At 40.4% G+C, this 16,956-nt stretch overlaps 1 protein-coding gene across 2 annotated transcripts in view; it reads left to right on the top strand.

The window, feature by feature from the left end:
- Nucleotides 1-16,956, top strand: part of FOCAD (focadhesin) — a 305,222-nt gene that overhangs the window by 249,277 nt on the left and 38,989 nt on the right. For both annotated transcript variants that reach the window (XM_069576651.1, XM_069576652.1), the window contains exons 28-34: nucleotides 2,361-2,450; nucleotides 8,934-9,081; nucleotides 11,210-11,329; nucleotides 12,835-12,957; nucleotides 13,415-13,492; nucleotides 15,217-15,288; nucleotides 16,579-16,681. In XM_069576651.1, coding sequence (XP_069432752.1) covers nucleotides 2,361-2,450; nucleotides 8,934-9,081; nucleotides 11,210-11,329; nucleotides 12,835-12,957; nucleotides 13,415-13,492; nucleotides 15,217-15,288; nucleotides 16,579-16,681 — 734 coding nt within the window. The remainder of the gene's footprint in view (nucleotides 1-2,360; nucleotides 2,451-8,933; nucleotides 9,082-11,209; nucleotides 11,330-12,834; nucleotides 12,958-13,414; nucleotides 13,493-15,216; nucleotides 15,289-16,578; nucleotides 16,682-16,956) is intronic.

Here is a 16,956-nt window from a genome sequence, read left to right on the forward strand (position 1 = left end):
TTATGAGAACTGCTGTGGATCTAGGGAAACACTATATTTCAGATGATCATTTTCAGCCCTTGGAAACATCTATGGAATATTTGGGAAGACAGGCTCAGTCTTTGTGATCATAAATGAGACGTTTCCAGAATATTCATTCTGTTCTGTTCACCAGTATTAGTATACACAGGCCTGGTCCTGGCCGCAAACAAGAAGCTGCCCTTGGCATACGAATGGCCTGCTGCATATCTTGTGTGTGAGTGGTAGAACGCAAAGTACTTTTAAAGACTTAAAACTTGAGAGTGACTCCCCCCTCCCCTCTTTGGTTCTGTGTTACAAATGGCAGTCTCTTCACCATCTGTGTTCATGTTCTTCCTTCAGTCTCTTTTCAAGCTACATGTTTTACAACTAAAAATGAACCATGGCAGTTTTTAATTCCAGACAACTCATTTCATCCTGTCCTGGCTCTCACTCTCTTCTTTTCAATTTAGGAGGAGATGCTGCTGGTTTTAGGGCTTGACAGACTTGCATTGTGGTTGATTTAATTTTACTACCTGGAGAAACCTACAGTGATTCTCCTAAAGCATCCTTCCCTGGTTCTTAAGTTGCCTTCCACCTCCATCTGCCGACTTGGCTGCATCTGCAGGAAACCCTGGGGAGGGACACCAGAAAGCTCTTTCTCTGGCAGAGTGCCCACGGTGTGACTGCAGATCTTACCTTTGCCATAATGATCCTGCATTTGATAACATTCTCCTTCTGGTTGGTGTATTAGTACTGCAGACATTAATGTGATTATTCATGGTTCCCACCTTGCTATTTCACAATAGTGGTGGTTTTAGTTGCTAAGTCATGTCCAGCTCTTGTGACCACCTGGACTAGCCCACCAGGCTCCTCTGTTGCAGAATTTCCAAGGCAAGAATACTAGAGTGGGTTGCCATGTCCTTCTGTAGGGGATCTTCCTGACTCAGGGATTGAAACTGGGTCTCCTGCATCTCAGGTGGTCTCCTGCATTGCAGATGGATTCTTTACCACCTGAGCCACCAGGGAAGCCCCTATTTCATTGAATTAGGAAATGAATTAGGGAGGCCCTAATTTCATAGAGCAGGGGAATCTGAAATATTTGTCTTTTGGTACTAATAAATATTTTACTAGATAATGACAGTCTTTACCAGGTAATGACATTTTTGGAGAAAATTTCTATTTTTCCAAAACTAAAGTGTTTTGAGGGCTACTAACTCGGAATAATCAATGACATCAAATAAGTGACAGGAGGATCAGGACAATATCTTGGTCTCAAAAATGAAAAGTCACTTTGTGTAAAAGAATTTTGACATTCAAACCATTTTTTTTTCCTTGCTAAGGCTTATGAAAAATCTCCTGAATTTCAATTCCAGTCTAGAATTTATTCAGAAAAGCATATTATTCCAAAGCTTGCTTCTGTCATAACTCCCAGAGGATTCTATTAATAGTTCAGCCTCTTTAGCATTTGTTTAGGATATTTAACTATACTTTGCTCCAGAGAACATCTATAAGACTTACTTAGTTAACAGTTATTAAGATTGTCTGTGCTTGTGTGCGTGTTTTCTCATCACAAAATGTAATCCTTCACCCCAGGCAAAACCACTATAGTCTTGGTTGGAGAGGATATTACTTAAAGTGCTCTCTGGCTGGCTGACATTCCTGGAACTGCATTCCACTCAGCATGGTCCAAGACTTCAGCCAGAGAGCTTAAATGCAGGGACCCCTTGATAATAAAGTGTCGGTGATGAAGCCCACAACTCTGCCTGAAAGAACAGACATAGAGCTACCTTTTAAGTTTTGTTTTACCCTAGAAGTTATAGTTCTCACTAAGTTCTCACAATTACAAAATTCACATCAATTACTTTATAATGGCAGAAAAATAAAGGGCCAGGTTTTTTCTGTCTCCTTAAAAAAAAAAAAAAAAGAACTGAACAACCTTCATATTTGACACATAAAATCAGAAGGGCCAGATGGATCTGGAATGATCATTGATGGTATCAGCTGAGCGGGTTAGTACATCCTCTGAGGAAAGTCACCTTAGCATTCCTAGAAATATTCTTTTTGGAATTCTGAGCTCTTGTTTTTCAGTGATTTAAAACTTGAATGAGCTGAGCAAACGCAAAACACTGGTTTGCAAGTAATGACAATATTCAGAAACCTAACTATTGAATGAATTCTCTGACTCCGTTTCTCTGTTTGCAGGTTATATGTGCATCATCGGTATTGCTGTTTGCTACTTTCATGTTTGTTTAATGAAGTGATTTTCTGTAAAATACTAAGAGCAAAATATTATATAGTAAATATGTTGGAGAGTTGCATGATTTTCAATAACTCATTTTTTGCTCTTGGTCTTCACCCAGTGATATATCTAGCCAACAGATGAACCTTCTTCTGATGAAGTCTTTGGATGCCCTGGAAAACTGCTGCTTTGACCCTAGTCTTGAATACAAGTATGTTGATTCCATTCTCTCTCTGATGCTCAGAGAATGGATCTTTCTTTGCTATAAAATGTTTCATTCTATGGTGAAATATTTGTAGGACCCAGTCCTGAATTCCTTTACTCAGAATAATAATTTTTAAAAATCTGTAGTTAAAGCTTATTTGTTCTGAAAACCATGTTTCAGAAAATAGACAACTTGGACAATAGACAATTGTTTCCATACAGAGCACAAATGTCATTTTGTGGCTGTTGTTAAGTTTCCAATACCTTAGATTCTGTCTTGTACTTATCATATGAGACATCAGTCTCAGGATGTGTATGTATGACAACCTTTTTAAAGGTCTGTTGAAAATATTCTTTGAATTTGATTTGACTAAGAGAGGCTTCGACTTATAGTTTAGATTTCCTTATGAAATCGTGTCAAAGGCATCAAAATGGAAACAGGTTACACCAGGCGTTCCCACCCTCCTCACTCTTAATAGATCCCTTCCCCAAAAGAAACTTTGTGCATTTTAAAGATTTTCTCTATTAAACTAAATATCTTAAAATTTATTTTCTCATTCCAGTTATAAAAAACAAAAACAAAAGAGAATAATCAGAAAAGAACCTCAAAAAAAATGGTGTTAAACATACTGGTTTAGTGAGAGATTGAATGCTTTGTCTCATCCATGTGGTTTGTGTGGGAAGATAAACACAGTTTTATTATGCCTTATGAAATACTGCACCAATGAGAACCTGCATTGGACCTTTTAGGACCTTCCTATGTTGGAAGCTTGTGTTTAGATCTTCTGGGGTTGAAGTTAATAGGAAACTCAACAGATTATAAGCATCTATTATAATCTATTATAAACTCCAATCTATTAATTCATTTACTTCATACTATCATGGGTACTGTTCAAATATGAGTTAGATCAGTGTTTACCAAAATTATCAGTGTTTAAATGTCTGGCCTTTAAGAACTGATAATCTAAAGTGACCTCCATGCCATCTCACCTGTTAGGTTCAGACTTACAAGAGCGTGATGGTGGAAGTACTGAAGGGATCACATATGTCATCACGTGTAAGTGAAGTCAGATCTTCACTTAGTAGGTGGTAGTTATGAGATCTTTCACATGCAAGCTAAGGTTGGATAGGAACCCCTGACATGCACCTGCTTTATCACACTTTAAAGTTGAATTCTTCGGAGATGAGATGACATGTTAACAGTGTGGTTTTGAGTATGGGCAAAGAAAGAGTTTGGCGGCATAATTGAAGTCTCAAATTTTAGAGAATGATTAATGGGAGGGATAGGATCCTTAACTGTTTTGGGGGCTGATGAAGATTTTTAAGCCTAATTCACATGTTGGTGGTGTTGCCTTTTACAACCAAGGAGTAAGAAAAATTTCCCTCCCTTCCCTTCCCCACTTCCTTCTTTCTCCTGCCTGGCCCCAAAGGTGTTCAACACATCTGTAGCTCAGGGTATTTAAATCTGGGGAGTGGGGGATGTGATTAGCCTGCTGTAAACTTTCAGCTAGTTGGAACAATCAGGAGTGATTCTCATGTATTGTCTCTACTAGTTTATAGGAATGTTGTTTGAGTGTAGGGAGGACCATGGAGCTAACTGAATTAGCCAAAGTAGGGGTATTTATACATCAAAAACCTTCATATGTCTAAGCATATTTAACTTTAAAATTAACTTTTTATAATATAGTAATAAGATTCTTATTTCTTCGTTCTTACCTCCTTTATTCTTGAAAGTGTTAGTTGCTCAGTTATGTCCAACTCTATGGAACTCCATGGACTGTAGCCCACCAGGCTCTTCTGTCCATGGGATTTCCCCAGCCAAGAATATTGGAGTGGGTTGCCATTTCCTACTCCAGGGGATTTTCCAGGGATTGAACCCACGTCTCCTGCATTGGCAGGCAGATTCTCTACCACTCATCAGCATGGGAAGCCCTGATTATACCCTAAATATTAATACTAAAGCAGGAGTCATCATCACTTCGGTTTACAAATAAAGAATGAGTCTCAAATAGGACACTGGTTCAAGGTCACACCCCTCAGTGGCAGATTCAGGAGAAAAACCCAGGTTGTCAGACTTTTCTTTCTCTTGCTTAGCACAGCATGGAGAATACATTTCAGTGGAAAGAAAGCAATTTGATACTTGATGGTGTGGTGCTGATTTTAACCCCCCTTTTGTGCAGATATTGTCCACCATTAAAAGCAAAACAGAAATTCTAACTTGACGCAGACCTGAATGCTTGGCTCATGGCACAAAATATTCCCCCATCCAGTGAGGTTACAGGAGTCTGGTCCTCCCTCACCTGAAATACTGGAAGTGTTACCTGGAGGCAGTTGATAGATCTAGGAGCATGCTGCCTCAAGTGATAGAATTCACCCAAAGCAAATCCACCACGCTTCTTGGATTTAATGGACCTGTCCCTGCTGAGAGAACCCAGCATCTGGTGTTTGGGGTCCTATCGCTTACATTTTGCTGCCATCTAGTGGTACTTATTGGCCATTGCCATCCTCCCAGCCCTAACAAGTCATGTTATTATCCATCTATGACCTGAGCATTGGTTAATTACTATTGAGCTTTTACAAATATAATAACATTTGAATAGCGCTTTGTAAAGGGCAAAGCGCTATACAAGTGTTAACTGATATTAGAACTAATTATTAGATGGCCTACTACTTAATCTGCAGAATAACCTACAATAAACTAGGGAATTGAAGATTCATCTCTGGTTAATTTTAGAAAAATATATCAGGTCTCAGTTGATACAGCAACATACATGTCAGAATTGCATAGATCTTAAGACTCAGAATTTCTTTTTGCCAGTGACATTTTAATATGCTTGGATAAGAGATTCAAATAAGTAATGACATAATGGGGCATACCATTTTAAAACTCAAATTATCTCCATCATTTGTTAGTATTCTTATAAGGAATTTATGTTAGCAAGTCTAAAACCCCAAATTTGTATCTAACATGATTTATTTCATCTGTTTAAGACACCATCTACACAACTCCTTTTTGTTTTCAATAGACAGAAAGATGTGAGAGCTACCTCTGCCCAAGTTAATCTCAGTTTAGAGCTGGTAGAGCAGTGAAGTTAGAATGAGGCAAATGTGTAGAAATGCTAAACTAAGCACACGCCAGGCTTCCCTGTCCATCACCAACTCCCAAAGCTTGCTCAAACTCATGTCCATTGAATCGGTGATGCCATCCAAGCATCTCATCCTCAGTCGTCTCCTTCTCCTGTCTTTAATCTTTCCCAGCATCAAGGGTCTTTTCCAGGGAGTCAGCTCTTCACATCAGGTAGCCAAAGTATTGGAGTTTCAGCTTCAGCATCAGTTCTTTTAATGAATATTCAGGACTGATTTCCTTTAGGATGGACTGGTTGGGTCTCCTTGCAGTCCAAGGGACTCTCAAGAGTTTTCTCCAACACAACAGTTCAAAGGCATCAGTTCTTCGACACTCAGCTTTCTTTATCGTCCAGCTCTCACATCCATACATGACTACTGGAAAAACCATAGCCTTGACTGGACGGACCTTTGTCAGCACCTTGGAGGACCTTTGTTGGCACCTAGGAGAACTAAACACCTAGGAGAATCTTTAAGACTTAGGACAAAAGGTACATTAAAATATAGAAGATTCGTAAGTCAGAAGGAAACATCAGAAATGAAGCTTTAGGACTTCCTTCTTGGTGTATGCTGGAACAAATTAGAGTAGATGGAAACAGTTCAGAAGGTCAATAGATGTGTACAATCTAACATATTTATATTGGCACCCATATATAGTCAGCTAAAAGTCATTATACCAATGGATGATAACCTTGCCCCAAAATAATTCTGCTGTGATAATTTTTAGATAAACGTGAACTAAAGACTGGGATGTCTTTCTCTCGACCTTTGTGCCCGTGGCAAAAGAGGAGCGGGATAGAGATTTTTGTGTGCCCAGAAAAGTAAGGCTTAGATACCTGCCTGTTATTTGAAAAGGATGAACCCCAGTAGTTAAGGGAGCTTTGAGAAGAATCTTTTTCCCTCATGAACCTGACACCTCTTTCCTAAATTAGTCTGGCAAAAAATAGAAATCAGGTTTTCTTGATTGAATCTTGGATGCTATATTCGGTGAATTTTGCCTCCACTCATAAATTTTGCCTCCAACTGAATATGAGAATCAAATCTGGGGGGTTTGGGGGAGGAGGTAGGATATTTTTCCTTGATAGATGTTCTCTCAGCTTTAGTTTCTCTTGAAACTCTGCATGTGGTCATTTCTATAGCATTCAGTAAATGTTGGTTGAATGCCTGTCCCTGTCAAGCAGGGTGCTAGGTGCCACAAATATTGAGGGGAAAAAACAGAAAAGGTACCTACCCTCATGGAGGGTGGTGAAGAATGTGGACACTAATTAAATCAAATCCCAGATAATCTTCATCAGAATTTATCATTATAATTGTCTGAAGTGAATTAGTACAGGGTATTAGCAAAAGTAGCAGTTACATAGTCAAACGAGGAGAAAAAGTTAAATTTTAAAGTATTAATCGCATTTGTCTAACTATATATTTGGTTTAATTTCAGGTTTTTATATTCATCAATATAGAAAGATAGCCAAAAAAACTTTCCTATAGAGTATAAATGAAAACTAAGGCTTTAAATCCATTCTAATCACCAGCAACCTTTCCTCTTTCAGAAATGTGATTTGTCTCTAAAGCACATAATGTTCAGATGTTAGATGTTGATTTCACTGGTTAAAATATGCATTATGCTAGTTGAGCTTGCTGTTAAGTTCATGTAAGCCAAAACAGCAGTCCTGCCTGACTTGGAGTGTTGCTGAAGTAACTGCTTGATACAAGATTTTCTAATGCCAGATTTTTGTGCAATAGAACCTGGGAAAACACACCTGAGACATGTTGCCTTCTCTTAGGCATTCCATCCTGGCATCACGCAGGGTGCCAAGAGGGGCTGGGTTTGGACTGGGAAGACTAAGAAATCTCATCTCCTGTCCACGCTCTTCTGGAAACTCTCTGCTTGACCTTGAGCAAATCCTGTAGTCTCTCCATCCTTCTGGGCAGCTCTTATCAGAGGTGGGAGCCGCGTTGTCACAGATGTTTGAGAAACGTGTGAGGGTCTTGATGCCAGCCAGAGATGCTATGTAAGAGTAAAATGACATAACGTATAACATACGGGCACTGAAATATGTTCTTGGAGAGACACCCTGGAATGTCTTCTTAAGCAGCAGGTATCAGGAAGCGAGGCAAGCCAAACAGGAGTAAGGATGATTTCTGAAAAAGTCAGCATTTCCTCAACTTGAAAAACAACAGTGATGATAGGAGAACTTTTTCAAAAGAGTAAAAAATTACCCTCAAGCCGCATTATCTTATCATACTGACTAGAGGTTTTCTGGGAGAACAATTCTTTTCTTTAAATGGATGTGTATTCTTTCAGGGGAATGGGGGCACAAAGCCCAGGATTCCAATTGAATTGTCACATGGGGTAACTTTTGACAAGCCTGTCATTTGTCCATTTTCTCTCCTGACCCAGTGGTACTTGGAGGGATCAGAGGGGAGAAGAGGATTAATGTCATTGTGCGCAGACAAATACACAGTTTCTTTGAGACAGAAATTCCACTTGTTGAAGTTGACTAGGAAACATGAAGCTCTGAGCAGTACCTCGTAACCATGCCTTGCATTTGTTCCCCACCCTGTTATTAGGCAGATGTCCTCATATCATACCCTGAAGTTTAGGCTTTTCTCTCTTTATGCAGTTAATCAGAGCACTCTCAGCCTAGGTGGGGAGAGGACTGCAGCGTTTCCTCATTTTTATAACTCCTTCTCAGAGTTTGTCAAACTGTTTTGTTTTTTAAAAAATTCATTTTATCTCTTTTAAAAGTTGTTTATTTATTTATCTTGGGGGCTGCTCTCTAGTTGGGATATACAGGCGTCTCACCGAGAGGGCTTCTCTTGTTGCAGAGCAGAAGCTCTAGGATTCAGGGGTTCAGTAGTTGTAGCACGCAGGCTCAGTTGTTCCAAGGCATGTGGAATCCTCCTGAACCACAACTCAAACCCATGTCCCCTACTTTGGCAGGCAGATTCCTACCCACTGCCCCACCAGGGAGGAACCTGTCAAACTATTTCATGTATTTATTTGATGTATTTATCTATTTTCTCCATTGGGGACACAATAGTAGCATGGGCCATAGACACCTGTCTGGATGGTGGGTATCCTGGGGAAGGAAATACCTGCTCCAGGATTCTTATCTGGAGAATCCCCATGCTCAGAGGAGCCTGGTGGGCTATAGTCCATGGGGTCTCAAAGAGTCGGACACGACTGAGTGACTAAACAACAACAGTCCTTGTGGGGGGCTTATAGGGTGCACGTGTACACCAGTCTGCAGTTAACATCCAGCCAGCTCACCTTGGGCTGTAGAGCACTGTTGACTCCCGTGATAAGTGAAGAGCGAGGGCATGGATCTCTTGTAATTTTCACTCCTCATCTTTTTTGGCACCCAAGCACGGGCTGTATACTGGGAGTTGGACTCGTCCTGTCCCTCATGAGTCACAGCGGCCAGACGGAGTCCCGAGTTCACGTGGCAGCCTCGCTTCGGAAGCTCTCCGCATACCTGGATGACAGCGGGAGCCAGAGCAGAACCTTCCAGGAGGTAGGGGACCAAGGTTCCACTTCCCTTCCCTCTGCTGGCTTTTGTCTTGCTCTTGCTGCTTATTTTCTACTTCCCCTGTGTTGGTAACTCTGAAACTAAATCCTTCCTCAATTTCAACAGGGCTAAGGAGAAAATCTGAATGGCAAACAACCTATATATTCGATCATAAGGATTTCAAATAGTGCAGCTGTTTAAATCAACTTAGACTTACATGTGGCATATAAGATAAGAGCCCTGAATGAATACAGAACCCTAACTCAGCATCACTAGAAGGCAGTTTCTAAGAAAACTGCAATTTCTGGAGGAAGGTTAAAGGGAGATTTTTAGAATTAAGATCAAGCCAAATATAACTTTAAGAAATGGCCAGGGATAAGCTTAAGAAGTTACAGATCCAAAAGGCATTTGATTTCTTTTTCTTTTTTTTTTTTTTTGGTGTCAGCCAGCGTGAAAAATTATTGAGGAAATTCCCTTTGCCACACTTAATGAAAAGATTTTTCTGTGATGGCGCCAAAAATATGCAGAATTGGAATCCTGGGCCCCCGTCTATGCGTTGACCACGTCCACCAGGTCGTCTGAGGCCCGTGTGTCTGTGAGCCCAGGTGAAGCCTCGTCGCCAGGCTCCTCTCTCTGGGAGGTGCCTGGGCCGACCTCTTGGCCTGGCCAGATTCTCCCTCTCATTAGAGCAGATCCTATTTCTCCCAGCCTGCCCACAAGCTATTGATGAGCGCATAATGGCTGCTGTGTTTCCCGGCTCGGCTCCTCTGCTTTCAGCAATAGGCCTTGTTGAATCGGTGGATTTCTTTGGTGCACAGAGGCTTGAAGTTTTGTTCTAAGACATGCACCGCATTTCCATGTTTAAAGCAGCGCAGAGCATGATTGGAAACTACGTATTTTTTTAAGCCGAAGGAGAAAATTTCATAAGCGAGGAACGATGCGATTAATAAAGGAAAACAAGGTTTTTATAAATTGAAGCATCTGTCTGTCCTGATGTTTTGATTTAGAAGGCCTCGAGAAAGCAGTTTTGGTTTTTCCATTCCTCTGATTTATGTTATCCAATTTCTACCTTAGAAACTGTCTTTCTTCTTTTCATGCTGTGTCAGCCAGTGTGAGGAGTTGAACATTTCTACTTTGTCTTAACAGCATCTTTGTGAGGGAGGGATTCATCATGAAAACGCCAGCGCAGGGAGGGATGCGTCACCTTGATTTGGGAAAATGGAAGCTCAAATTGATGGAGTGGCCATGCTTGCTTAAAGTTACTTGGCCAGTCAGTGGTCAATTTTAGATATGCACTTAAATATTCTGTTTCTACTCCCAGCATTTTTTAAAAGATTATAATATGTTCGCTTATTTATTCATTTGTATATTAAAATCATACCAGTGCTCTGAAGTAAATAGTATTATCCGTAGTTTACACAATTATCTGACTCTGAAACCTACCTTCCTCGTTTATCATGCTCCACTGCTTCTACCAGGGAATCTTAATGTAGCAGCGTTTTACTTCTTTGAATTTCCCCTCTTGTTTGACCTTGGATCAGAGTCCATGGCCGTTAGCAGTATCCACGGGTGATGAAACTCGACTTCTACTGTTGAAGGAACTTTTTGATTTAGTCTAAAGACCCAGGTTTGAATCTTGCTTCTGTCACTTGCTAGCTATGTGTAGCTGAGCCTCAAAACTTTTATCCAGAAAGTAATAACCCCTATCTCATAATATTGTTATGAAATATAAAAGTTGGGATTTCCCTGGTGGCTCAGCAGTAAAGAACCCACCCGCCAGTGCAGGAGACGCAAGTTCGATTTCTGGGTTGGAAAGATCCCCTGGAGGACGGAATAGCAACCCACTCCAGTGTTCTTGCCTGGGAAATTTCATGAACAGAGAAGCCTGGTGGGCTACAGTCCATGGGATTGCAAAGAGTCAGACACAACTGAGTGGCTAAACAACAGCAGCAACAATAATATAACAACAGCAACAAATAAGTTAGGTGGTAGAACAGTGCCCAGTCCGTGGTGGACGTGCTCGAATACAATCCTTATCCTAGGAGTAAGTTTGAGAAAGTATTCGTGTCAACTAAGCCGTGTTCTTTCATTTCCCCTCATGGAGACCCGTGTTTCTGCTGTCTTTTCTTCTCAGGTCCTTGCCTATACCCTCAGCTGTGTATGTACATCTGCGTTCAGTGCCAGCATCGTTGAGGCAGTGGAGGCCGAAGAGGTTATGAACAAGCTTCGACTGTTAGTGGACAACAGCCAGCAGGTGGAATTTCTGGTTATTTCTCTGTGGGTTTCAGGCTGCTTTGATGTCCTAGTTCTGATTTACTCTGGATTTGACTTTAATGAAGTATTTTTTTGTGCCCAGAAATGAGAAACGTCTAATTCTTATCCACGGCTTTAGCCAGTATCTACAGACATCTTTTTCTCCCTTTATCCTCTATAGACACTTTTTTCTTTTTTGGTATGAGTATGAAAGTCTTTTTGCTCTCTCCAATTATTGCTCTGTATAAAATCTTAAAGCACATGGCTAGGGAATAGAAGAGTTATGTAAGGCTAGAGATAAAAATTCATAAAGATAAAAATACATAGAATAATCAAGTAAAACCTCCACAGATTCAAGGCAGACAATCTCTGCTCATGACTAAATATATAGGAAAATTTAGATTACTGCAATGTAAATGAAATACCCTTAAAATGTTCCCTCTGAAATATCAGTCAGCTTTCAAAAAGAAGAAAATTGTGACATAGGCTATGACGTGGATAACCTGGAGGGCATTATGTTGAGTGAAACAGGCCCATAGCAAAAAGATAAGCACTGCATGTTTCTGCTGATGTGAAGTACTCAGAGCGATCAGAAGTGTAGAGATAGAAAGTAGAATGGTGGTTGCCAGAGGCTGAGGCAGGAGCGATAGGGAATTAAAGTTTAATGGGTATAGAACTTCAGTTTTGCAAAATGAGAAAGGTTCTAAAGATGATGGGGAGTGACGGTCACGCAGCTTTGTGAATGTACTTCATACCATTAACTGTTCACTTAAAATGGTTAAGATGGTAAATTTTATGTTACGCATATTTTGCCATAATTTTTTAAAGTTGGAGGGGGAACAGTACTACTTCTGATTATGCATGCTCTAGAATTTCCCTGTTTGTACTTTGTTTCCTTGGTTGTTTGTTTTTTAGATTTCTCCAAAGTCTTAATATTGGCTATTGTGGGTTATTACAGGATTCAGGCCAGGTGTTAAGCCTATGTTGTATTTTACTGTTATTATTTTATGGTTATAGGCCTATTGGCTTACATTCAGAATAGATTTTGCCTTGTAAATCAATAATACTTCAATACAAAAGTAATGTAAAAATCAGAAAAAAAGCATAGATCTTGCAAACACCAAAATGTAGAATTTTCATATGCTGTACTCACTGCAGGACTTTTTCTCCTCTTGTTTGGAGATTGACAAGGCTTGGGTGATTCACCTTGATATTTTCACTCTAACTGTCTTCTTAGAATTTGGATTGTGTTTGACCCAAGTCAATCACTAGTGCAGTGTTCTTTTCCTGAAATATACCACTCACTGAAACTGAATTCCTTACAACTAGGCTGCAGTTTCTATTGCAAACTTGTCTAGATTTTTTAAATCTCTGATGTACAGATGGCAACAGAACATGTCTGTAGGAAAGGAGCCCCTCAAAGTGCTTGTTTTGCTGTACATGAACATTCTTGATCTGTGCCAGTCTTCTTTTCTCTCACTTCTTTTTAAAATTTATTTCTGACAGACTTCAGGTTTTGCCCTGGCGTTAGGAAACATCATTCACGGCTTGTCTGTGTGTGGACATGGAAAAGCTGAAGACTTGGGCAACAGATTGCTTCCGGCCTGGATCAAAACTGTCCTAACAGAGGTAGAAGGCACCTCCTGCATGTTATTTTATATTTTTATAAAGGAAAAAGGGCCACTTTATTGGACCATTTATAGGCGCTGCCATAAAAGCTTAACCATAAAATAGGCAGTATCAAATGAGAGAGACAATGTACTTTTAATGCCTTATGAATGATACATCCTGTTAACCATTGTAGTTTTTGTTTTTTTTAAGCTGGCTATTTTGTTAGTGTTTTAATTTTATAACAGCACTGTGGTTTTGAAAACTAAAAAGTAGCAAGAAGCCACCTGGGATCTAACAACTTTAACTTAGTTACTTTATTCAAGTCTGCTGCCTTCCTCAGTTCAGTGATATAGGTTGTGTTGACCCTACAAATTTTGTACCCTTTTGACCATTTGTTTCTCTGTGATATAATTCTTATCAAATTCAAACCCAAGGATTGTTCCCCTCTTGACATTTTCTGATGCTTTGTTTTCAGGGTGCTCCCACAATGCTTTGCTTGGCAGCTCTTCACGGCATGGTGGCCTTGGTAGGCTCCGAAGGGGATGTAATGCAGGTAAAAAAAAAAAAAAAAAGGGGGTGACACCTAAATGTGTGCATAGTCACAGCAGGGAGAGAATACCCAGTATCTCAGCATGCTAAGGAAGACCGATGTATGCTCATGGTCATGGTTACACTGGGCTCTCTGGTGTCTTTATATATGCTCTTGGCCAAGAATTCTTTTTGTAGAAATTTGTTCCTTGTTTTATTTGGGTTATAGGAGTTAAACCTAGTCAACTTATATACTTTCTATAAAGTTCTCTGCCTGAGGAAAGCAAATGGATTCTAAGAAATTTCAAAAATTTGAAATAGGAAACTCCACTTTGCATCTGTAATGTTTAAATATGTATCTATGTAATTATGCTTTCTATAAACTTTAAAAGTTTCTAAAAACTTTAAAAGCTTTTCTACTGTAGACTTGAAAGAAAGTGAATGTGTTAGTCTCTCAGTAACGCCTGACTCTTTGTGACCCCAAGAACTATAGTCCGTCAGGCTCCTCTGTCCATGGAATTCTCTAGGCAAGAGTACTGGAGTGGGTTGCTATTCCCTTCTCCAGGGGATCTTCCCGACCCAGGCACTGAACTCGAGTGTCCTGCATTGCAGGCAGATTCTTTACCTTCTGAACCACCAGGGAAGCCCATATGTATGTATAAATTTACAAGTAATTCTAAGGCATTCCTTTGTTCATACAGTAAAGGTTTATTAAGTGACTGCTACTTGCCACACTGAACTGGCCCTCAGTTCAGTTCAGTCACTCAGACGTGTCCGACTCTGCAACCCCATGAATCGTAGCACGCCAGGCCTCCCTGTTCATTACCAACTCCCAGAGTTCACTCAGACTCACGTCCATCGAGTCCATGATGCTATCCAGCCATCTCATCCTCGGTCATCCCCTTCTCCTTCCTGCCCCCAATCTCTCCCAGCATCAGAGTTTTTTCCATTGACTCAGCTCTTCTCATGAGGTGGCCAAAGTACTGGACTTTCAGCTTTAGCATCCTTCCTTCCAAAGAAATTCCAGGGCTGATCTCCTTCAGAATGGACTGGTTGGATCTCCTTGCAGTCCAAGGGACTCTCAAGAGTCTTCTCCAGCGCCACAGTTCAAAAGCATCAATTCTTTGGCGCTCAGCCTTCTTCACAGTCCAACTCTCACATCCATACGTGACCACAGGAAAAACCATAGCCTTGACTAGACGGACCTTTGTTGGCAAAGTAATATCTCTGCTTTTGAATATGCTATCTAGGTTGGTCATAACTTTTCTTCCAAGGAGTAAGCGTCTTTTAATTTCATGGCTGCAGTCACCATCTGCAGTGATTCTGGAGACCAAAAAAATAAAGTCAGCCACTGTTTCCACTGTTTCCCCATCTATTTCCCATGAAGTGATGGGACGATGCCATGATCTTCGTTTTCTGAATGTTGAGCTGGCCCTAGGACATCAGTAATTTAATAAAACATGGATCTTACCCTCAAGGAGCTCACGGTTTTTGTTTTTGAAATATAAAGACATAAGTTATTCCATTGGAGAAGGCAATGGCACCCCACTCCAGTACTCTTGCCTGGAAAATCCCAGGGACGGGGGAGCCTGGTGGGCTGCCGTCTATGGGGTCTCACAGAGTCGGACACAACTGAAGTGACTTAGAAGAAGAAGAAGAAGTTATTCCATAGCTTAGATGTTGACAACTCATATGGTGGGAGTATCATTATCTACTTTTTTGAATGGTTATTTCCCCTTTTTCTTTCAGCTGAAGTCAGAAGCCATCCAGTCCTCTCAGTCTCAAGGCAGACTTAATGAAGTCATTAGAACTTTAACTCAGGTGAGAAGAATTTCAAATCCTTAAGTGGAATTTCAAATCCTTTCAAATCCTTATTCCCCTTTGTTGTCTGTTTCTCTCTCATGATACAAACTGTCTTACATAGAAAACGGGGAAATCTCTGGTTATTCATGGTGAGTTCCAGGGGCAGTGGAAAACTGCTTAGGGCCCTGTATTTACTGACCAACATGCACCACCTCTGGAAAAAAAGAAAGCTGGAATTATTGAGTTAACTTAAGTTGCTTTGGTTTCTCTTAAAAATTAAAACCTGACCCTGCAAAGAATGTCAGGCCCTCTAGACAAGGAAAAATAGAAGGCAGTCAAAGGGTAGGGCAGATAGCTAAGCTGAATGGTCAAGAGGCACTAGTTCAGATGTCACTAAAAGTATTTGGGTGAATAATTGTCAGAGTTATTCTTGGCTAAAGAATAAAAATGTCCATCTGCTTAGAAATGATTTTATATTTTCAGATTTTTGTTTAAAACATCATGACATTCATTGAATGGAAGAAGCGAAAAAAATATCACTGAGGCTCCTCTCAGCCTGAAGCAGCTGCTACTCACACGTGGTCATATTTCTTTATAAGCGTTCTTATTTTTTCCGCATAGTTGCATTCTTACCACATGTAGAACTTTGTGTCCTAGGCTTTCACCTGGCATACTTGTTTGTCTTTTTTTGTGTGTGTAAAATATAGCTGGTTATAATACTCACCACATGAAGAAGTTATAGTCATTCATGCCTTTGAAAGCAAACAAATCCTGGAACAGAAGAAACTGTCTTTTGCATGTATGAATGTAAATATTCTCAAAAAATTCCTGAGACTTAAATTGCTATAACTTGGGTAACAAAATCTATAAATGAAAAATATTATTTAAAAGATCATATTATGAATGGTAAAATAGTAATAGAGCACTGTTTAAAGAAGGGAACCAAATAATATCTCCTCTACTTTTACACCTGTTTTAGTCCTAAGCAACTGTCATTTTGGATTTTCTTTTCCCGTTTTTTGGAAACTCCTTCAGACCAGTCTGACTCAGTGAAATCTGAGACAATCACTGATCCCTCCTGTCGTGACCGATAGATTCATTCATTCTTTCATTCAGCAACACTTATCGATCACCTCTATGTCCCACGTTTAGTGTACCACACAGAGGAGAGTACATCTTGTCATAGAACTTCTCATTTACCAGCCAAGCTACCACCTCATAAAAGATTAATGACCTTCTGTGTATGGCCTTTTATTGAGTGGAATTTGTATCTTGCCCATCGTTGAACTGTTGACATTTCATTCATAGGTCATCAGTGTGTCTGGGGTGATTGGTCTTCAGTCAAATGCCATCTGGCTTCTAGGACATCTTCATCTGTCTACTCTGTCCTCAAATCAAAGTAGAACCTCGGGTAAGATTGGAGTCATAGACCACGGGAGCTGGAAGGCGGGGTGCTGACGTGGGGCCATCTACTTTGTTAAGAGCGTTAATTTTCACAGCCACCCTCGGGGCTGCGTGTTACTGTCCCTCTTTTACGTCAGAGGAAGATGGACCATGGAGAAGTCTCCTGACTTGCCCAGGGTTACGTAGCAGTTAAGTGGGAAATACACGGTTTGAAATCAGAGCTGTCGGCCGCCAAAGCCTGTGCCCTTTTCACTCTCCCTCTCTTCCTCCCTTAGAGATCAG

The sequence above is a fragment of the Ovis canadensis genome, chromosome 2, assembly GCF_042477335.2.
Source record: "Ovis canadensis isolate MfBH-ARS-UI-01 breed Bighorn chromosome 2, ARS-UI_OviCan_v2, whole genome shotgun sequence".
NCBI lineage: Eukaryota > Metazoa > Chordata > Mammalia > Artiodactyla > Bovidae > Ovis > Ovis canadensis.